Below are 20,469 nucleotides of genomic sequence, written 5' to 3' on the forward strand. Positions count from 1 at the left end.
TAAAAGGTGATCCCACATATTCGTTTTGACTGTCCTGTTCTTGATGTATGTATGGGTAAGTAGTGAGACCATGAGACGGCTTGGTCCCCAAACACCTTAGCCACCTGTGATGGTGAGCCCCAGCCCTGAAAATAGTGAGGACAAATCCTCCCACACCTGCTGTGTATGACTCAGAGCCCAGCTGTGTGTGACCAATGATAACACGGCAGTCTGCATGGCTTTCTGCAACCTGGCTCTACCCAGCAGAAAGAAGGGCCTGGCCAGTGCTGAGGCCAGACTGCAGGCGTTGGGGTCCTGGGAGTTAGGCAGATTGATTGATACCGCCTAGAGGATTACATCTGTGTTGTGATACACCTGCCTGCCCTGAGTTCTGAAGCTCAGTGTACTGGAATTCTGCGTGTCTACTTTATGGTTGAATTCTGTTGGTATTCTGACATGGAAGTGAGTTTTCTTCTTTATGCACCCGGTTCTGAATTGTAAATCACTTCTGTGCCCAAATGCTGACACATACTCCAACCATCCTCCACATCTGCCATGATGGAGCTTCGTTCGATGTGATGGCAGGCTCTGTGGTCCCATTGTGGTCCTAAATGATCTGGATCTATGTATAATAAACCCATTGTGCATATTTGTTCATGTGTTTCTGGGAGAAGCAGCTTTGTGTCATCATCCATGTTCCCACCTTAAATTTTTGGAGTGCTTTTAACTCTTGAAAACAAAAAGCATCTTGTTTTGTATATAAGACCCATCCAGTTTTGGTTTTTGTTTTTCTAATGAATAAACCAAGTACTATCCACAACTTCCTTTGTCCTTTGAGAGTCTATCCAAACCAAGCATGGTTTATACATCGCTTGGGCAGGGTGATGACAGCGCCAAAGGAAAGGAGCTTTGCCCTGAAACAGAGCATCCCTCAGTCCTGTTCGTGGCCCTTCAGGGAGTGGTGGTTTAGCCCAGGAAGTGGCACTATTAGGGGGTGTGGCCTTGTTGAGGGGGGTGTGTCTCTGGGTGTGGGCTTTGAGACCCTCCTAGCTGTCTGAAGGCAGTCTTCTAGCAGCATTCAAGATATCTGTATCTATCTGAAGATACAGAACTCCGGACTCCTCCTGCACCATGCCTGCCTGGATGCTGCCATGCTTCCCACCATGATGATAATGGACTGAACCTCTGAACCTGTAAGCCAGCCTCAATTAAATGTTGTCTTGGGAGCTGGAGAGATGGGTCATCAGTTAAGAGCATTGACTGCTCTCCAGAGTCCTAATTCCCAGCAACCACATGGTGGCTCACAACCATCTGTAATGGGATCTGGTGCTCTCTTCTGGTATGTCTCAAGACAGCTACAGTGTATATACATAAAATAAAATAAATAAATCTTCAAAAAAAAAAAAAGAACGGTGCCTTGGTCATGGTGTCTCTTCACAGCAGTGGAAACCTAACTAAGACACTGGGGATGGCACTAGTCCAGTCTCCTGAAACCAGGATGTGTAATGCTTCCTTCCAAGTCTGCTGTGCTGTGTGCAACAAAGAAGCTGCTCCTGATTCTGGGAAAGACATCGCCCTTGGGCTGAGGGCCATCCATCAGCCATGACCAGCAAGTCCCACATGCACACCCATATCTCAGTTTCTTGTCTGTGTTAAAAATATGATAAAATGCTCTTGACAAGAGCAACTTCAGGGTTGATTCTGTCTGGTTCAGTTTATGGCACAGTCCATCACATTGGAAGAGGCCAGGTGGCAAGATCATGAAGCAGCTGGCCACATCACCTCTGCAATCAGAGCATGGGTAAATGCTTGTGCTGTATGTAGTACCAGTGGCTGTGAGAGGCCTGATTTAGCTGGCCTGTTCTGTCTCAATATGTGTTGCCTTTTCCTGTTCTGGTCCAGAGTGAGGACCTTGCAGATGCTCAGACCTTGATATGGAATCCCGAGGCTCCAGAATCTTGAGAACCTCTATTCTCTATAAATTATAAGCCTAAAATAATTTGTGATATCAACTGAAAATGGAGTAAGACAGACAGGTAAATTACATCAAAATGTTTTTTTGTTTTGTCTTTTTTTTTTTTTTATTTGTTTGCTTGCTTGCTTTCCAGGCATTGTCTACCTTTGTAATTTCATCAGCTCTTCCAGACAAAGCATTTTATTGGACATGGCCAATTAAAGCAATTCAGTGCCCAACCATAGTGCCAGAATGAAACCCACACAGCCTGAAGACAAGTTTGGTCTCTGTGCTAACCCACATTTTGTTTGCCAGCTGACAATCCTGGCCCAGGCCCCATATTACCCTGGGCTTTAGAAGTGGGGACTGTCCAGCACTCAGTTGCTGAGACAAATCCACCTCATCCCACAGCAGGCCAGCTCCATCACTCTGGGCTAGTCTCGGCTTCTGGATTTCCCCCACCATAACACCCTCCACCTGCTTTGCAGGATGGCTGCTGCGAAAATAGCCCTTCTTTACAGCACTTGGTTGCTGTGGCCTTCTTTCCACACAAGACAGATAGAGCTGAAGATATAGCTCAGCTGAGCTCGAACCCAGCACCACATAAACTAAGTGTGGTAATGGATTCCTGTTCATGCCATTATTCAGGAGGTTGAGAAAGAAGTCAGAAGTTCAAGGTCATCCTCGGTGATGTGGAAAGAGGAGAGGCAAAATAGAGAAGGGCTGGTGGCATTTAAGGAATATTTTTAATGATTGTTAACCTATTGTCTTAGTTAGGATTTTACTGCTGTGAACAGATACCATGACCAAGGCAAGTCTTATAAAGGACAACATTTAACTGGGGGCTGGCTTACAGGTTCATAGGTTCAGTCCATTATCATCAAGGCAGGAACATGGCAGCATCCAGGCAGGCATGATGCAGGAGAAGCTGAGAGTTCTAAATCTTCATCTGATGGCTGTTAGCAGAATATTGGCTACCAGGCAGCTAGGATGAGGGTCTTAAAGCCCACACCCACAGTGACACACCTACACCAACAGGGCCACACCTTTAATAGTCCCCCTCCCTGCACCAAGCATATACAGACCATCATACCTATTTTCAGCAAGACATAATGGTTCACATCTTTAATTCTGGCTCTTAAGAAACAGAGGCAGGTGGGTCTCTGTAAGTTCAGGGCCAACCTGGTTTACCTAGTGGGCTCTATGTCAGCCAGGGATATGCAGAGAGACCCTTGTCTCAAAACGCCACAAACTGATTAATTCAGGGGCTGGAGAGAGGGCTCTACAGTAAGAGTACTTCTGCTCTTGCTGATGACCTAGGTTCAGTTTCCAACCCTTACCAGGCAGCTCCAGCCTCCTGTAGCTCCAGGCTCAGGGACCCTGCTCTAGGTTCTTTAGGCATCTGCACTCATGAGGTACACAAACTAATGAAGGCATGCATGTACACAAATGATAAATTTACAATTTTTATGTATGTGTATACGTGTTTTGTCAGCACATAAGTGTGTGGAGTTAGACAGTTGTGAGTTACCATGTGGGTGCTAGGAATAGAACTCATGTTTTCTGAAAGAGTAACCAGTTCCCTTAACCCCTGAGCCATGTCTCCAGACCTTAATTTTTTTTTTAATTTTGTTTTTTGTTGTTGGTTTTTTGAGACAGGGTTTCTCTGTGTAGCCAGGCTGTCCTGGAACTCACTCTGTAGACCAGGCTGGCCTTGAACTCAGAAATCTGACTGCCTCAGCCTCCCAAGTGCTGAAATTAAAGGCGTGTACTACCACTGCTTGACAACCCTAAATTTAAAAAGAAAAAAAAATGTTTTTGGAGGCAGAGTCTCTCTATGTAGCTCTGACCTTCCTAGAACTGGCTACATAGACCAGATTGGCCTCAAACTCACAGAGATCTGACCACCTCTGCCTCAGCCTCCCTCATGCTGGGATTAAAGGCATCCATCACCTCCTCGCATCCCTAAATAAATCGTACAAAACAAAACAAGACTGACTTTTCAGTTGGACATCCTGTCGTCCCAGTTTCTGCCTCAGAGGGGCAGTCTGAAGATTCTGTCTTCAACCTCAGCTTTTTAATTAAACCAATCAATTTTTTTTCTAGAAAGTATTTCCACTCCAAGTTAGTCATTAAGACTGTTGCCAAAGGTTTATTTTGTGCATAATAATACTGAAGAGAAAAAAACCAGGGTGTTTAATTTCTATGAACAAAATATTAATGATCATGTGTTAAGATTTCTTCTTTCTGAGCTCAACCCTTTCCAGATTTCCTGTAGTGAGAATTCCTCATTCATTAGAATAAAGTTTAAAAAAAAAAAATCAGAAGTAGAGCGGTGGTTCAATGGGTGAAGCATTTATCTGACAAACCTGAGGACCTGAGTTTGGATCCCCAGCCTGGCACAGGAGCATGCATCTCTAACCCTGGCACTGAAGGATAGACACCAGTGGATGCCAGGGTTTCACTGGCCAGTCAGCCAGCCAAAACTGGAACTCCAGGCTCCAGATTCCATGAGGAACCCTGTCTCAGAACAAGGTGGAGAGCAATAAAAGAAGACAACAGATGTGTGTCAACACTCACACACACACACACACACACACACACACACACACACACGAGCACACATACACATGTACACACATGGCAGAGTACAGCCTCGCTGTGTACACCCCGGTATAGAAGCACACATACAATGAAAAAAATAATCAAGATCAGTGTACTGGCTGGTTGTGTGTAAACTTGACACAAGCTGGAATCATCAGAGAGGAAGGAGTCTCAGTTGAGGAAGTGTCTCTATGTGATCCAGCTGTAAAGCATTTTCTCAATTAGTGATCAATGGGGGAGGGCCCAGCTCTTTATGGATGAATGCTGCCATCCCCTGGCAGGTGGTCATGGGGTCTATAAGAAAGCAGGCTGAGCAAGCCATGGGAAACAAGCCAGTAAGCAGCACTCGTCCACGGTCTCTACATCAGCTCCTGTCTCCAGGTTCCTGTTCTGCCATCCTTTGGAATGTGGAAGTGTAAGCTGAATAAACACTTTCCTCCCTAACTTGCTTTTTGGTCACGTGGTTTCCCTGCAGCAATTAAAAACCCTAAGATAATCAGCAAGATGGCTAGCAGGTTGAACAAAGCACTTGCTGACAAGCCTGACAAAAGAAAGAGTTAAAAGAAGAGAAAATCAGAGCTGGAGAGTTGGCCCAGTGGCCAAAAACACATGCTACTCTTCTAAAGAACCCAAGTTCAGGTCCCAGTACCCATTTGGGGTAATTCATATCTCCTGAAACCCCAGGAAATCTAACATCTTCTTCTGGACTCCCCAGGCACACACACATACACACACACACACACACACACACACACACACTCACACTCACACACACGTACACACACTCACACACACACATACACACACACACACACATGCACACACACTCACACACATCCCCCACACACACACATCCACACACACTCACACACACACACTCACACACACGCACACACACACTATTTTAAAATAAAATCTTAAAAAATAAAATGATCAAAGAGAGTATTTGTTTAAATCTGAGTATTTCCAGTCTGGAAAGCTAAATGTGGTCAGTCCTGGATGGAACTTGGACGGGGGAGACAGGCAATCTCGACCATCATCAAAAATGACAATCATAGTCAACCTTGGTGCATGGCATGTGTCCCTCCCTGACCCTCACTGAGGCTGAAGGTTGTGCTACCGGGTGGGGCACTCCATGCTCTCTGGGGTCTGTGAGACTTAGTGGCACACCCCACATTTCAGACCAAGATTCAGGTTCCAAATGTGCAGTTGCCCTGCTGCTTCAGGACAAATAAGGGGCAGGGCAGACATTGAGGCTGGGGCAACGTTTTAATAAAACAAAGATGCTATCAGCATCTTTCCTGTCTAAAATGCAGAACACAAGACATTATGGCCCTATTTGCATATTTTTCTCCTCTGGAAAGGAAAAGTGTTTTCTGAGAAGCCTTTAGAATAAGGCACCTGTGGAGGATCAGGGGAATCCAGCTCTCTTAGTCACAGATGGATGGCCTGTTGACATTGTAACTGGGGTGGAAGTTCAAGCGATCATAGTGGGTGATGTGATTGTCGGGCCCGGTCACTAGGCTCTTCTCCAGGCTAACATTAATGTTATGACTCCGGAACATTCCAAAAGCTGCACATTGTCTGGAAAACTTACTTGAAGATGGATAAAATACTTTCTGAAAGTCAAACAGACAAACAAGAGGATTAGTGGTGTGTGGTAACACTCAAGCAGTCCGACCGACCAGTACTTTGGACAAACAGTGAGAATTTGTGAGAAACTACAACCTCTGATGCTAGGAAGCCCAGAAACCAAGGTAAGCAAGATGGCCTCCTTTGCTCCAACCACCCCAGTTTGTGCTTGTGTCTAATATGATTAACACTGCCTTCTTTCCACACTACATGGACAAGAAGTCGTCACAGGATCACCTATCTGCCACAGCTCCACGCCTAGGTATAACAACAATCATTAACCTGGGGTTAGGTCAGAGTTATACCCCTACAACATGTGTGTGTGTGTGTATGCGTGCACACATACACACACACACACACACACACACACACACACACACATTGAGGTCTACTCCTACTAGTCATGCCACATTAGGCAAGCCACTAGGACTTTGTATACTTCAGCCTTCTCCTCTGTGAGTGTAGTCACAATACTTACTCTAGAGCAGTGTCTGCAATACTCTAGCAAAATACTTATAACTTACAAAGAGAAATAGTTGGGTGTGGTGGGGCATGCCTTTAACCTCAGCACTCGGAAGGCAGAGTCAGGTGGATCTCTGTGAGTTGGAAGCCAGCCTGGTCTACAAAGAGAGTTCAAGGACAGACATGGCTATACAGAGAATTCCTGTCTCAGAAAAAGGAAAAAAAAAAAGAAGAGAAAAGAAAAGAAAAGAAAGGAAGAAGAAAAGAAAAGAAGAGAATAAAGTGTTCAAATACCATTCCAATACACACAGCTCCCCCCATTGTTTGCATGGTGTATTGCAGATGAGCCTGATCTATCTGAGCCAATACTGCTACTGGGCTATGCACTGAACACTCGGGGCCTACCCCATCTTGGCCCTGCATAGTCAATGCATTCTGACAATTCTATAATAATAAATATCTACCCTTGCAGTATCATCATAGAGAATAATACTAAGTCCACTGCTCATAGAATGCAGTGGACTGAGTCAGAAAGCTGAAAAGCCAACCCCAGAGAGCAGGACTAAGAAGCAGGGAATACCTACCCCCTAGCTTGCCTCTGATACTCTCAGCCTGTGCCCCATGGCCTGCTAACCTGACTGTAAGGCACAACTGTTGAAAAGAGCAGCCTCTTCTCCATGGCCTTTTATAGCGGCAGAAGCAGAAACCAGGGGTGTGGCTCAGCAGGTGGAACACCATGTCTAATGTTTAGCCCTGGCACTTCATGAAATATGATGTGGTGGAATGCACCTTTAACCCAGCACTTGGGAGGTGGAGGCAAGAGGTTCAGGGGTTCAAAGCTTTGAACTGATTCAGAACTAGCTCTGGCTTAACTTGAGACCAAAGGCACTTATTACCAAGCCTGGTGAAAGGAGATCCAGCTCTTACAAGTGGTCCTCTGACCTCCATACATGTGTGGCATGGTGTACTCCCACACAGAGACAAGGTGAATGCACTTAAGAAGGCGGGGGCAGCAGTTCCCACGTTTCTGCTTGTGTCTGAAACACCTTGTGTCTGATTTTGAAACAGTGACTCCAGAAAATCTTTTCCTGTAGACAGGCTCTTCAGAGGAGTTCTGCCACTCACATGAACACTTGACTTCACTAATTTGCCTTCAGGTGCCCATGTGAAGAAGTGCGTGCCTGTCTGATGGGGAGGAGAACGTGGAAGCAAGTTTATTTGTACTTTTCTTTCTACCATATACTTTGCTTTGAAACCGTATTCTATCATCTCTCTGCCCTGCCTTGTCCTAACATGATTTGAGGTGCCACACATTTACAATGTGGGAAGCTGATTTACAACTTTGACTTCTCATAAGTCGGCTCTTCCAGATGGCACCTCATCCCGGCACGTCTGGCTTGCACTTACCGGCATCTCATGCACCGTGGGAGCTCTGCTCCCATAGGTTTGGTTACTGGTCCTGTACATGGAAATAGCTTCGTTGGTCCTGTGGAAGAGATACACTGTTTTTCACACACACTCAAAATAAGGCAGCCAAATCATAGCCTAGAAGAATTTGATTGATGGAACTTTATTGTCCCTAAGGGCAATACCATGTCAACAGGGCTCCCACTGGGAGCACTCTCTCCCAGCAGGCCTGTCTCTCTGGCCTCCTCTGCCAGCCATGGCCCCTGATCCTTCTAAAGGAACCCCTACAGGACACCCAGCCAGCAAATGCTGGAGGAGGGGTCTTGGTGGAACCTTGGCACAGACTGCCACTGTGAGGTACGTTAGCTACCTCAGGGACAGCATGTCAGCTTCCAGACCCTATCTATCACCCAGAAATCCCTCTGCTTTTGAGTCTCAACCTTACAGAGGCCAAGCTTCTGTCAGGTGGAGAAGAGAAAAGAAATCCAGTTTGTGATACAGAGGCTACCAGCAGCTCTTCTTCACACAGGGGCCTCAGTAAGCTGTGTTCTTACTTGTGGAAAGGGAGTGTGCCTACCCTGCCTCACAGAAGTCAAGAAGCCTTCCATCCTTATTTCCAAAAGAACCAGGCTGCTCTGTAAGGTGTACAACTTTCAGGGAATGGCCAGGCAGTGGTGGTACACGCCTTTAGTCCCAGCACTTGGGAGGCAGAGGCAGGCAGATTTCTGAGTTCGAGGCCAGCCTGGTCTACAGAGTGAGTTCCAGGGCAGCCAGGGCTACACAGAGAAACCCTGTCTAGGAAAAACAAAATACAAAGAAACAAAAGAGTAGAGGCATCCCCTGTCTGCAGCAAGGCTCTATTCACACACCTTCACTGCTGTGGTTGCTCAGACAGCAAGACCCTAATAGTAATGGTGACCCAAGGCATGGGGTTCATGTCTGGCTCCTTTTGACCTCAGCAGCCAGGCACTTGGGAGTTCTCACACACATGGCCAAAGCTAGGGCCACCCTGCTGTGTGAAGGAGATACTCTCCAGTCTTCCTCACCTGTAGCCATGAAACCACGCCGGGTTGTTGAACCGGACTGGGAGCTTCTCGCTTATGCGGTAGTAGTCGCTCGTCTTCTCGGGGACGGGCTTAGCCTTGGGCTCCTCCGGCTCGGCGCATTCTTGGGGTTTTTCTTCAGACATTTTGGGGACCCCCCCGCAAGAAACTAGCTCAGGCCAGTCAGGTCGGTGGCTGCTGCGGCAAGGCGTCCTGTTGCTAGGCAGTGAAGTCACCTGACCGGGAGGCGGGCCGGTCTTTTGTAGGCTGCTTTGGCTAGGAGGCAAGTCTAGAATCTTCCCAAGGGCGAATAAGAAAGGAGCATGTGAGTTCTAAGCAAGGAATTCCAAGCTTCCACACGCTGCTCCTCTGGGAATTCCACTGGCTTTTTTTCTAGGACTGTGGAAACATCCGTATGTCGTCCCAAAATGCACTAGGAAGCAGGTCCTAGAATGAAACCTTAGAACCTGGGCCTTCACCAGCCAATAGGCAGGAATTAGGTGCTTCCAATCTCTGCCTGAGCGAGTACTCACTAGCCTGTCGCTTACTGTACTGGCCTGGCTTCTCCTTGGCCTCTATCACCCCATACCCCCCACAATTCAGCCTAAATCGAGATGTAAGATGTTGCTAAATTTAGGGAATCCTAGACCAAATATTGGTGAAATATAAAAAATGATCTTGTGAGCCATGCACGTAATTCATATGGAAGAGGAGCTTATATGCATTAATGAAGTGCTAGTGCAATGCCAGAAGGCAGATCTCTGAGTTCGAGGCCAGCCTGATTTACAAAGAGAGTTCTAGACCAGTCAGGGGTATATAGTGAGACCCTGTCTTAATAACAACAATAATAAAAATAAATAATAATTTAAAAGCAAACAATAAAAACTACTGGGGGGGGGGGGACTGGAGATGGCTCAGCTGTTAAGAGCACTGACTGCTCTTCCAAAAGGTCCTGAGTTCAATTCCAGCAACCACATGGTGGCTCACAACCATCTATAATGGGATCTGATGCCCTCTTCTGGTGTGTGTCTGAAAACAGCTACAATGTACTTGTATAAATAAAAATAAATAATATTGTTTTAAAAAGCTAACTGGGAGCCCGGCGGTAGTGGCACACGCCTTTAATCCCAGCACTTGGAGGCAGAGGCAAGCGGATTTCTGAGTTCGAGGCCAGCCTAGTCTACAGAGTGAGTTCCAGGACAGCCAGGGGTACACAGAGAAACCCTGTCTCGAAAAAAAACAAAAAAGCCGGGCAGTGGTGGCTCAGCCCTTTAATCCCAACACTTGGGAGGCAGAGGCAGGTGGATTTCTGAGTTCGAGGCCAGTCTGGTCTACAGAGTGAGTTCCAGGACAGCCAGGGCTACACAGAGAAACCCTGTCTCGAAAAACCAAAGAACCCTCCCCCAAAAAAACTACTTGGGGCACAGTGTTGGTGATGTTCACCAATAATTTCAACACCCAGGAGACAGAGGCAGTCAGATCTCTATGAATGTCTGGCCAGTCAAGAAGATTGGTTTGTTGTTGTTGTTGTTGTTGTAGTCATTGTCATTGTCGTCGTCGTCATTGTTTAATGTAATTTGGGGATAGAGAGATGGCTCAACAATTAAGGCCATTTGGAGGGAACCTGGGTTCAACTCATAGTGCCTACAAGATGACTCATAAACATCTTTAACTCTAGTTCCTGTTGGTCAGACACCTTCTTCTGATCTCCATGGGGACCAGGCACTCACAAGGTGCATATACATACATGTAGGCAAAAAATAAGTAAATCTAAAACAAATGTTAAAAAAGAAAAAATGCAATTAAAACCCAAACAATAAGCCGGGCAGTAGTGATGCACGCCTTTAATCCCAGCACTTGGGAGGCAGAGGCAGGCAGATTTCTGAGTTCGAGGCCAGCCTGGTCTACAGAGTGAGTTCCAGGACAGCCAGGGCTATACAGAGAAATCCTGCCTAGAAAACCCAAACAAACAAACAGGGCTTTAATCCCAGCTCTCCAGAGGCAGAGGCAGGCTGCTCTCTGAGTTCAAGCCAACCTGGTCTACAGAGCGAATTCCATGAGTCAAGGCTACACAGAGAAACCCTGTCTCAAGAACAAAAACAAACAACCCCTCCCACTCTAAAAACCATTTGAACAAGAGGGTTGCCTCCTTCTGAGGATTCTGTAATCGTTCCGAGAGGAAGGACCCGTGGGTGAGAGACCACTCGCCCTAGCTCAGCCCCATGTCCCAGCCAAGCACTCACCACAGTACCAATATTTACAAAGACCAGGCGGTGCACAGCGAAGCCGGTCCTCCGGGCCAGTAAGCGGCGCTGCGAATAGCTCGCTCCGCGGAGGAGGCGCTCTGCCGGGCAGGAAGCGTCTCTGTGGTATCTCGGTCCACGCGCCTACCATGGCGTCCGCTCCCGCTGTGTTGACCCGGCTGTTGTGTGCAGGTGAGCGCGGAGGATCCCGGAGACGGGAGAAACCGGCGGATCCGAGAGGGGAGGACAGGGACGTGGGCTGGGCGCGGCCCCACCGGCTCTCTCCCCGCAGGTGTGCGGCGCTGGCCAGGTTTCCTGCAGAAGACGGCTCCGGGCCCAGCGGGGCAGAATGGTAGGAAGGTCACGGGAGTCCCGGTCCCAGCGGTCAGCGAGCCCCAGGACGGCGACGGTAAAGGCCAGCGGGTGGAGCTGGACCGGGGCGCGGAATCGTGGAGGGGTTGTCATTGCAGGATCCCTAAACGAACCCAGGACCAATCTAAGTGTGGTGGGAGGGAGAGTAGAACCCCTGTGGCCTAGTAGCTCTGGAGACCGGTGAAGACTAGTTTTGTATCTGTCCATCTTGCTGGTCCTCTGGAGGGGTGTTTAAGGCACCCTAAGTCAACGAGGCCCCTGTCTCGTTTTCCTCTTATACCTGTGAAGATTGATGTAAGACAATACAAGGCTTTCCCGACAGTGTCATCTCAGACCTTGACACTAGCCCCTCGGAGTTGTAAAAATGCCCCCGTGTGTTCCAGATCTTTCCTGGCGTTTCTTCTCAGCTTTGAGTTTCCCACTCCCAAGAGACTGATGAGCCTTTGGTTGGTGGTGATGAGCCACAGTGTCTGCCCTTCCTCCCTTTTTCAGATTTCCAGAGCAGGATCCTAGACGCGCCATTACAGCATCCCGATTTCTTCAATGTAAAGGAGCTGTTTTCTGTGAAGAGCCTCTTCGAGGCTCGAGTACATCTGGGACATAAAGCCGGTTGCCGCCATAGGTGCTTGTCACAGGCAGTGTGGGCAGAGTGGTGGGACTGGGTCAAGGTTGGAAGAAAGGGCTGGTTGGGAGTATCTGCAGCAACACCAAGTGCAGTGCTAGTATCCATGCTGTTCACAGACATGGTGAAAATTGGGGGTCATTGCAGGTTGGGGAGCCCCGTGGAGAGGTGCTGCTGTATAGAACAGAAGTGGCCCTAGAGAGCTACACTAGACAGAGCACCTTGATTGGGTTCATGTTTATCTGCAGTTGGTTCTCAAATCTCCACAGGGAGAAGGTGGGACAGGTTGAGCCACAGACTTGATGCTAGCTGCTCAACTCCACTACTGTGTCCCCAGCCCATCACTCCCTAGACAGGAGTAGTGGGGAGTCAGTAAATGTAAATGGCACCATTCACCCTGCAGTGCCCTCATGTAAGAGCCCGGGTGGCTGATAGGTGTCAGTGGAAAGGAAAGGGCAGCTCCACGGACACTATTCCACTTACCTTGGGGTTTTTTTGCCAGGTTTATGGAGCCATACATCTTTGGGAACCGCCTGGGCCAAGATATCATCGATCTGGATCAGACAGCTTTGAATCTCCAACTGGCTTTGAACGTCACTGCCCATGTGGCCTACCGCAAGGGTATCATCCTGTTTGTGAGTCGGAATCGTCAGTTCTCTCACTTAATTGAGACTACAGCCCAAGCCTGTGGGGAATACGCCCATACCCGATACTTCAAGGGTGGCTTGCTGACTAACGCACAGCTCCTCTTTGGGCCAACAGTCCGCCTGCCAGATCTCATAATCTTCCTGCACACCCTCAACAATGTCTTTGAACCCCATGTGGCTGTGAGGGATGCGGCCAAGATGAACATCCCCACAGTGGGCATTGTGGACACCAACTGCAACCCATGCCTCATCACTTACCCTGTCCCTGGCAACGACGACTCACCCCAAGCTATTGAGCTCTTCTGCAAGCTCTTCCGGACCACCATCAACAGGGCCAAGGAGAAGAGGAGGCAGGTGGAGATCCTGCATCGGCTGCAGAGCCCCAAGGGCTCCAAGGACAGTAGGACATCTCCTGCACCTGATAAGAGCCATTCCCCATGACAGGAAGCCCTTCTCCCACACTAGATAGTCAGGCCTGTTGTGAGCAGGAAGGTCCTTGTCCCCACTCCCCATCCTTACCATAAGCACCACAGTCCTATTTTCCCTAGATATGGCCACCCCAAAGTCCAGTGATCTTGAGCTAACCCTTGTCTCTCTCTTTTCTGGGAACAAACTCAGGTAAAGTATATATCCACACGGCCTCTGGCATCCATTAAGACTTGAACATAGCTAGCCAAGTTTTGGCTTCTCTTTTCAGTTAAAATTAACTCTCTATTGTCTGCTAATTAACCCTTCATTCTCTGAAGAAAATTCCAAGCAAAACAATACTGATGTCCCTCAGGACCCCCCAATCATTGCCTCTAGACCTGTAACCAGACTTATGGCTAAGCAGGCTCCCAGAGGGGAGATAGAAAGTTTAGTCCATGTGATATGCCACACTACTTAAGAACTTAATGATTTTGCTAATTCAAGCAGAAGTCTGGGGAATATATGCGGGAATGGATTTTAAAGGTGTAGGGTAATGGTGGAAGGAACATAAAACTGAATCAGGATGAGTTTATTGATACAGGCCCTCTGAGTGGAGATCTTATGTTTAATATGGAAGTTCGCACAGTGAAAAAAGCTATCAAAGGTTTGTTTAAATTTTTTAAAAGACAGCCTACTGCTGGGAGCACAAAAGTCTTTGAGCCCACAGATCACCAAGGACACCAGGAATGTTAATCACATAGGGTTGTCTTCCCCAAAGAAGGAAATCGATACCTGTTTTTCCACCGAGAGGACTGAGAGTGGATGATGTTAATGACCTGGTAACCTTTGCTGTTTGTAGAGCCAGACCTCACCCAAATCCCCCACCCACCCACCCACCCAAATGCTTATCTTGGACTTTTCCTTCCTAGACCTTTATTTTTACCTTAGTTTCTCTGCCAGTAGAATCCATCCTTAGGGAAGATGTCACAGGACTTTATAACCTGCTGACCTCTACACTGACTTGGTCAGAAACCATACCAGATCCTAGGCCTTTAAGCTATAGAACCCATCTTTGTGGTCTCTTGTACGTTGAGCTGAGTTTCGATGTAATTATGCCTCTTATACCCAGGATTGTATTACACCAGGAAGCTCTTTTCCACAATTGTACTATTTTAATATATGTTCTCAATAAACCACCTGGTGTCAGACTCTCTAGAACTTTGAACCAGCACCAACTAAGTCAGGCAAGTCTCCTTTCTTGCCTTTCACAGGCCCTGATGCTTGCAAGGACCCCAAACCATACTGAAAAGGAGTTGGGGATACCTAATAATCTCTTGGCTTAGTGGTGATGAAGGGCTTTTAAGGCACAGGGAAATTGCAATGCTAGAGTGGTACACTGTGTAAAACCTGATCCTCCACAATGGGAAGGCCCAGAGGACAAGCCTTTCACTAATCCTGTATGAAGGGCACCAACACATTTGAAGAGCTTTGCTGTTGCCCTTTTCCTTGTTCTAGACCTTGGGGTTGAAGATGCTTGGTCTGTTGGATGAATTAAATGCAGTGGGTTTAATTGGGCCCCCGAATTATCAGGGGCCAGATGGCAACACTGAGTCACCAAAGGCAAGGTGATCCTCTTTGTCACAATGAGCAGCATAGACTAAGCAGTGTCCATAATGGCCTGACCCGTTTTGGTCCAGCACAGGCAAAGCAAATTTTGTCAAAACAAAGCAAGGATACACTGGATCAGGGCAAAAGAGATTCTCAACCCATGAATCAATTTCCAGTTTGGAGACCCACAGTGAAGTGATGGCCAGGGAGGACCTTGATAAAATATCTAAAAGTCTTATTGTTAGCCTTCCCCCAGGCCTCCAGAGAATATTATATGCAACTAGGGAAAAGGAAACAATCAGACTCCAGGGTCTACTGAATACTGATTCTAGAAGACCCTAAGAAACACTGTGGCCCTCCAATTAACTAGGGGCTTATGGAGGTCAAATGATTAATGGAGTTTTGGCTAACCTGCAACTCACAGTGAGTCCCTGAAATCCTGTGGCTATTAACCCCAGAAGGTATATTTGGGATAGATAGAAGTTGAAGTTGCCAAAATTCTCACATTGGTTCCCTGACCTGTAGAGTGAAGTCTCTTATGGTTGGGAAGACTAAATGGAAGTCTTTAAAGTTGCCACTGGCAAGGAAAATAGAGAAACCAGTATTGTATCCCTGGAAGAACTGCAGAAATTAGTGCCACCATCAAAGACCTGAAAGATGCAGGAATGATAGTTCCTGCCACACCTTCCTTAACTCTCCTATCTGGCCAGTGCAGACGGCAGACATCGTGGAGAATGCTAGTTGACTATGGAAAACAGGTAGTAACTGATTGCAGCTGTTGTACCAAATGTGTTATCCTTGAGCAGATTAACACCTCTCCTGGTGCATGGTATGCAGCTATTGATCTATCAATACCCTTCTCAGTAACTTCATAAGGACCACCAGAACAGTTTGCTCTTCGTCGGCAAGACCAGCATTGTACAGTTTTACCTCAAGGTTATAGTAACTCTCCAGCCCTATGTTATATAATTTAGTTAGAAGGGATCTGGATCATTTGTCTCTTCCACAAAATATCACATTGTGTGCACTATATTGATACCATGATGCTGACTGCACCAAGCAAGCTGGAGGCAGCAACCATTTTTGACTCATTGGTAACACATGAGCATCAGAAGATGAAAAATAAATCAAAATTCTGCCTCAGTGTTTAAGGTGAAGAGCAATGGAGGAAGACACCTGATGTCAACCTTGGGCTTTCACATGCACACACGTGTGCATGTGTGCACACACACATGTGAACATACACAAGGATATAAAAGCTACATATACATGTGTATATTTCTGTGTGTCAAGAGAAAAAGGCAGAGAAGGAATGGTAAACACTGAGCCATGTATTCATGGTTCCCTTCTCTCTTTATCTTTTCCCTTCGCTTTGTTCTTTCTGCCCTCATGCTAGTTACCTTGAACATTTCCATGTCTGCCTAAGTACCATTTCAGGTCAAACGTGCTCCAACAAAAATTATGGCCAAGCTGGGCATAGTGGCACATGCCTTTAATTTCAATGGTTGGGAAGCAGAGGCAGGTAGATCTCTTTGGGTCAAGGCCATCCTGGTCTACCAGTGAGTTCCAGGACACTGAGGACTATACAGAGAAACCCTGTCTAAAAAATGAAAAAACAAAACAGAACAACCAAACAATAACACCATCATCCCCCAGCCCCCAATACACACATAGTCATATTTTTGAGAATTCTGGAATGTTTGTTTGTTTGTTTTTAAGATTTTTTATTTATTATTACATCTAAGTACACTGTAGCTTCTTCAGACACACTAAAAGAGGGCGTCAGTTCTCATGGGTGGTTGTGAATCACCATGTGGTTGCTGGGATTTGAACTCAGAACCTTCTGAAGATCAGTCTGTGCTCTTAACCACTGACCCATCTCTCCAGCCCTGTTTTTTTTTTTTCAAGACAGGATTTCTCTGTGTAGCACTGGCTGTCCTGGAGCTCACTCTGTAGACCAGGCTGGCCTCGAACTCAGAAATCCACCTGCCTCTGCCTCCCAAGTGCTGGGATTAGGGGCATGCATCACCATTGCCCAAAGAATTCTGGAATTTTTATTTCTTTAAAAAAACAAAAAATATTACAAGAATATATTTTCATTTTAATCCTAGGTGTGGGACTGTTTCAGACTGTTGGCAGCAGCTGACTATGATTTGCCTGGTGCTCTAGCAGAGGCGTGGTTTTGCCAGCTGCATATACTTTCTGTAATTGTGTGATATTTGAAGTTCTGGGAAATTTTCAGAAGTTATATAAATGCTAGGGCCCCAAGAGGTGGTTCATTCGGGGGAGAGGTGTGTGGTTTGTTAGTAGTCATGCTTAAAGAAGGAAGAAATTAGATTCAAGGATCTCTCCCCTCACCCCTTTCTCTCTTAATTAGTGATAGGGCAGTAAAACCAGGGAAAAGAGTTGGGAAAAAGAATCCACAAAATAGCAAAGACCAGCTACAAGTCCCCCCTAAAAAGAAGTAAGGCCAAATGCACCTGCACTCTCTCCCACCCACTTCCCCAGTGCACCTGCAGTGTCTCTCATCCCAGGTATTGGTATATTTTTAAGTCATGCGAGTCTTTTTTCATTTTTCTTCCCCCTTGTTTGTAATCAGCACTTTTCAGACTTACAAGTGTTAACAACTCTAAGGTGAAAGGTTTCCCCAGTGCAAATGTTACAGCTCTGAATGTAAAGGTAACCTGCCAGTCAAGAGCCAAGAAAGAACCACAAAATCACACAGCACAACACATTAGCCAGGCAGACATCTCTACCTTATTAAACTTTCTGTCCAGCTGGGGATAGAGGGTCTCCCACCCCTCGGGTTACTTCTCTAGGATTAGCTATTACTCCAACTCACAAGGCCATCACCCTAGATAGAAAATGCTCAATCTGAATCAAGACACCAAAATAAGTATCTGAAACTCTGAAGGGAAAGGCTCCCTCCACAAAAGTGTTGCAGCTTTGTTCCCACTGTGGGGGAAAGTTTTCCTGATGTAAGTGTAACTGCTCTCTTCTGGCAGGAGGAGGCTTCCCCAGTGAAAGTGTTGCAACTCTGCTAGCAACACACACAAGAGATTTATTGGAGGCGAGGCAGGGAGAAAACCAGGAGGGTAGCTGTCTCTGTTCAGTTGAGAAGCAGCAGGGAACTGCGCAGAGGCAGAGTTTATATGGGGTTCTTTTGAAAGAGGAGCTTTCCAGGGTGGTCGGGATTTGGAGGGGTGATCATCCCCCCTTTCTCCCCGGAGGCTGGTGGCCAGCTTGAGAAAAAAGGAGAAGAAAGAAAAGGTGGAGAGCTGAAAGGACAGACTGACCGCTGGAGACTGCTATAGTGACACAAGTCTACTTTATTGTTTTAGGAATAGGAGATATAGAAGGGCTTCTTAGGAGTACAGGTGGAAAGGGCTAATTGGTCATGGCATCATGAGAGCAGGATGAGCTGATTGGTTATAATACAGTACCTAAGTATCATGTGGTCGGGAAGCCAGAGTGTAACAGGTGTGCTGAGTTATGCAGCCTTGCAGAGAGCTCTGTACAAAGTCACTTTTCAGACTATGCCAGACAAGGCTAGTCACCTGTGTTCAGGGACACTCTCCAAAAACAGGCAGAGACAGGGAAGCCCTGCTGAGAATGGAAGTCCCCCATTTTGCACCAAGTTCAGAAAGCCATCAAGTCATGGAGGACTGCTACTTTAATAGCAAGTTCCCCAACAGGGGGATTATATGGCCTGATTTGGAAGCAAGCTCAAGGATTTGTGGAATTCTGTGGCAAGCTCAGTCAGGGATTGGTGGGATTCTATTCCTTTTTTGTTTGTTTGTTTGTTGTTTTTTGAGACAGGGTTTCTCTGTGTAGCCCCGGCTGTCCTGGAACTCACTCTGTAGACCAGGCTGGCCTCAAACTCAGAAATCCACCTGCCTCTGCCTCCCAAGTGCTGGGATTAAAGGCGAGCACCACCACTGCCCGGCCAGTTACTGGTCTTATATACAAAAACAGATTCAATTTGATGATGCTAATATAGAACAATGTTGCTTAGCAGCTTTAAGAGTTTGGGACAGCCGGGCAGTGGTGGTGCACGCCTTTAATCCCAGCACTTGAGAGGCAGAGGCAGGCAGATTTCTAAGTTAGGGTTCAAGGCCAGCCTGGTCTACAGAGTAAGTTCCAGGACAGCCAAGGATACAAAGAGAAGCCCTGTCTCGAAAAAAAAAAAAAAGTTTGGGACAAAGTTGAGGAGCCCTGGAAAAAGTCTATCTCATTTTCAAAGATTATACAGGCTCTGGAGAAGCCCTCACTGATTTTTCACAAAGATTAGTTTCAGTTGAAAACAAAGCCGTATACAAGGCAAGTATTGAAAGAGACCTTGGTGTGTGAAAATTTAGATACTGAATGTAAAAGAATGTTATTAGACCATTAAAGTCATGAGCAGCCCTTATGGACAAGTGGATAAGGGATATAGCCACTATCAGTTCTTATGTGAACCACCCTAATACCATAGGTCAAGGTATAGCTAGAGGTCTCCAATATCAAAATGTCTGGTGATCCAATTGTGGGAAACATGGTCATTTGCAAAGAGACTGTGACCAAGCCACTAAGGGTCTCAGATCTCAAAATGCTTGGTGTTTTAATTGCGGGGAAATATGGTCATTTGCAACAAAACCGTGAACATGACATCTCTAAGGACAATATTTTTTTCTAAATATAAACAAGAAAGATGGCCAAGACTTTCAGAGGTATTGGTCTATTCGTTCCATTGGTCTAAAGTGTTGCCTTTGGACCAATGAGTGTACATCCAAAAGGGATATTCAAAGTAATTTCTTACTGTCAGGAAATGGCCTTGGGAGTCTAGATTGTGGCCGTACAGTAGAAAATATAAACCATTTTAGCCAAGGAGTGACATGCAGACTGAAAAACCTCCACTCAGAATTGGAGATTTAATACATGTTACTGCAGGTAGCTCAGCTCTAGATTTGGCCACAGGTAAACATCTTACTCTATCCCTCAAAATTCAGTTATGTCCTTTGCCATCAGGGGCAGTAGGAATGATCTTAGGAAGACTGACTTCCCAAGGATCGACTTTCCAAGGATTCATTGTGCATTCAGGAATTATAGATGAAGATTTCAAAGGAGAGGCTAAAATTCTGGCCTGTGTAAAAGGAGAGATACAATTTAACACAGGTAGGATGTAACTGTTTTTGTTCATCAAAAGCAAAGCCATTCCAGCAGAAAGAACAGGAGGGTTTAGAAGTCCTGGAAAACATGTGTTCTAGAAAACAGATAATGGTCAGAGGCCAAACTAAAATTTCAAGTAAATGGAATCAAAATAGAAGGCTTGGTGAATGCAGGAGCTACCACACCTTGGAATGCAGAATGGCCACTTCAAAAGGTTTATGCCCAGTTCCTAGGAATTGCGAAGTTATCTCAGATAAAGCAAAGTGTGTAATGGGTTAAATGTGTGGGACTGTAAAGTCAAAAAGTAAAGTTAAAAGCTGTATGTCACTAAAATACCCAT

At 46.3% G+C, this 20,469-nt stretch overlaps 2 protein-coding genes across 2 annotated transcripts; one reads left to right on the forward strand and one right to left on the reverse strand.

Annotated features, from left to right (window-relative positions):
- Window positions 1-5,790: 5,790 nt before the first annotated feature.
- Window positions 5,791-9,377, reverse strand: CUNH9orf116 (chromosome unknown C9orf116 homolog). The gene is made up of 3 exons (XM_031369515.1): window positions 9,085-9,377; window positions 8,039-8,117; window positions 5,791-6,156 (listed from the first exon to the last, which is right to left on the reverse strand). Exons 1-3 carry the CDS (start codon window positions 9,225-9,227, stop codon window positions 5,968-5,970), a joined length of 411 nt encoding a protein of 136 aa, XP_031225375.1. The 5' UTR covers window positions 9,228-9,377; the 3' UTR covers window positions 5,791-5,967.
- A 2,042-nt stretch (window positions 9,378-11,419) lies between these two features.
- On the forward strand, window positions 11,420-14,591 carry Mrps2 (mitochondrial ribosomal protein S2). The gene is made up of 4 exons (XM_031369514.1): window positions 11,420-11,516; window positions 11,617-11,733; window positions 12,189-12,318; window positions 12,821-14,591. Exons 1-4 carry the CDS (start codon window positions 11,474-11,476, stop codon window positions 13,404-13,406), a joined length of 876 nt encoding a protein of 291 aa, XP_031225374.1. The 5' UTR covers window positions 11,420-11,473; the 3' UTR covers window positions 13,407-14,591.
- Window positions 14,592-20,469: the final 5,878 nt, after the last annotated feature.

Source organism: Mastomys coucha, unplaced genomic scaffold, assembly GCF_008632895.1.
Source record: "Mastomys coucha isolate ucsf_1 unplaced genomic scaffold, UCSF_Mcou_1 pScaffold15, whole genome shotgun sequence".
NCBI classification, from domain to species: domain Eukaryota; kingdom Metazoa; phylum Chordata; class Mammalia; order Rodentia; family Muridae; genus Mastomys; species Mastomys coucha.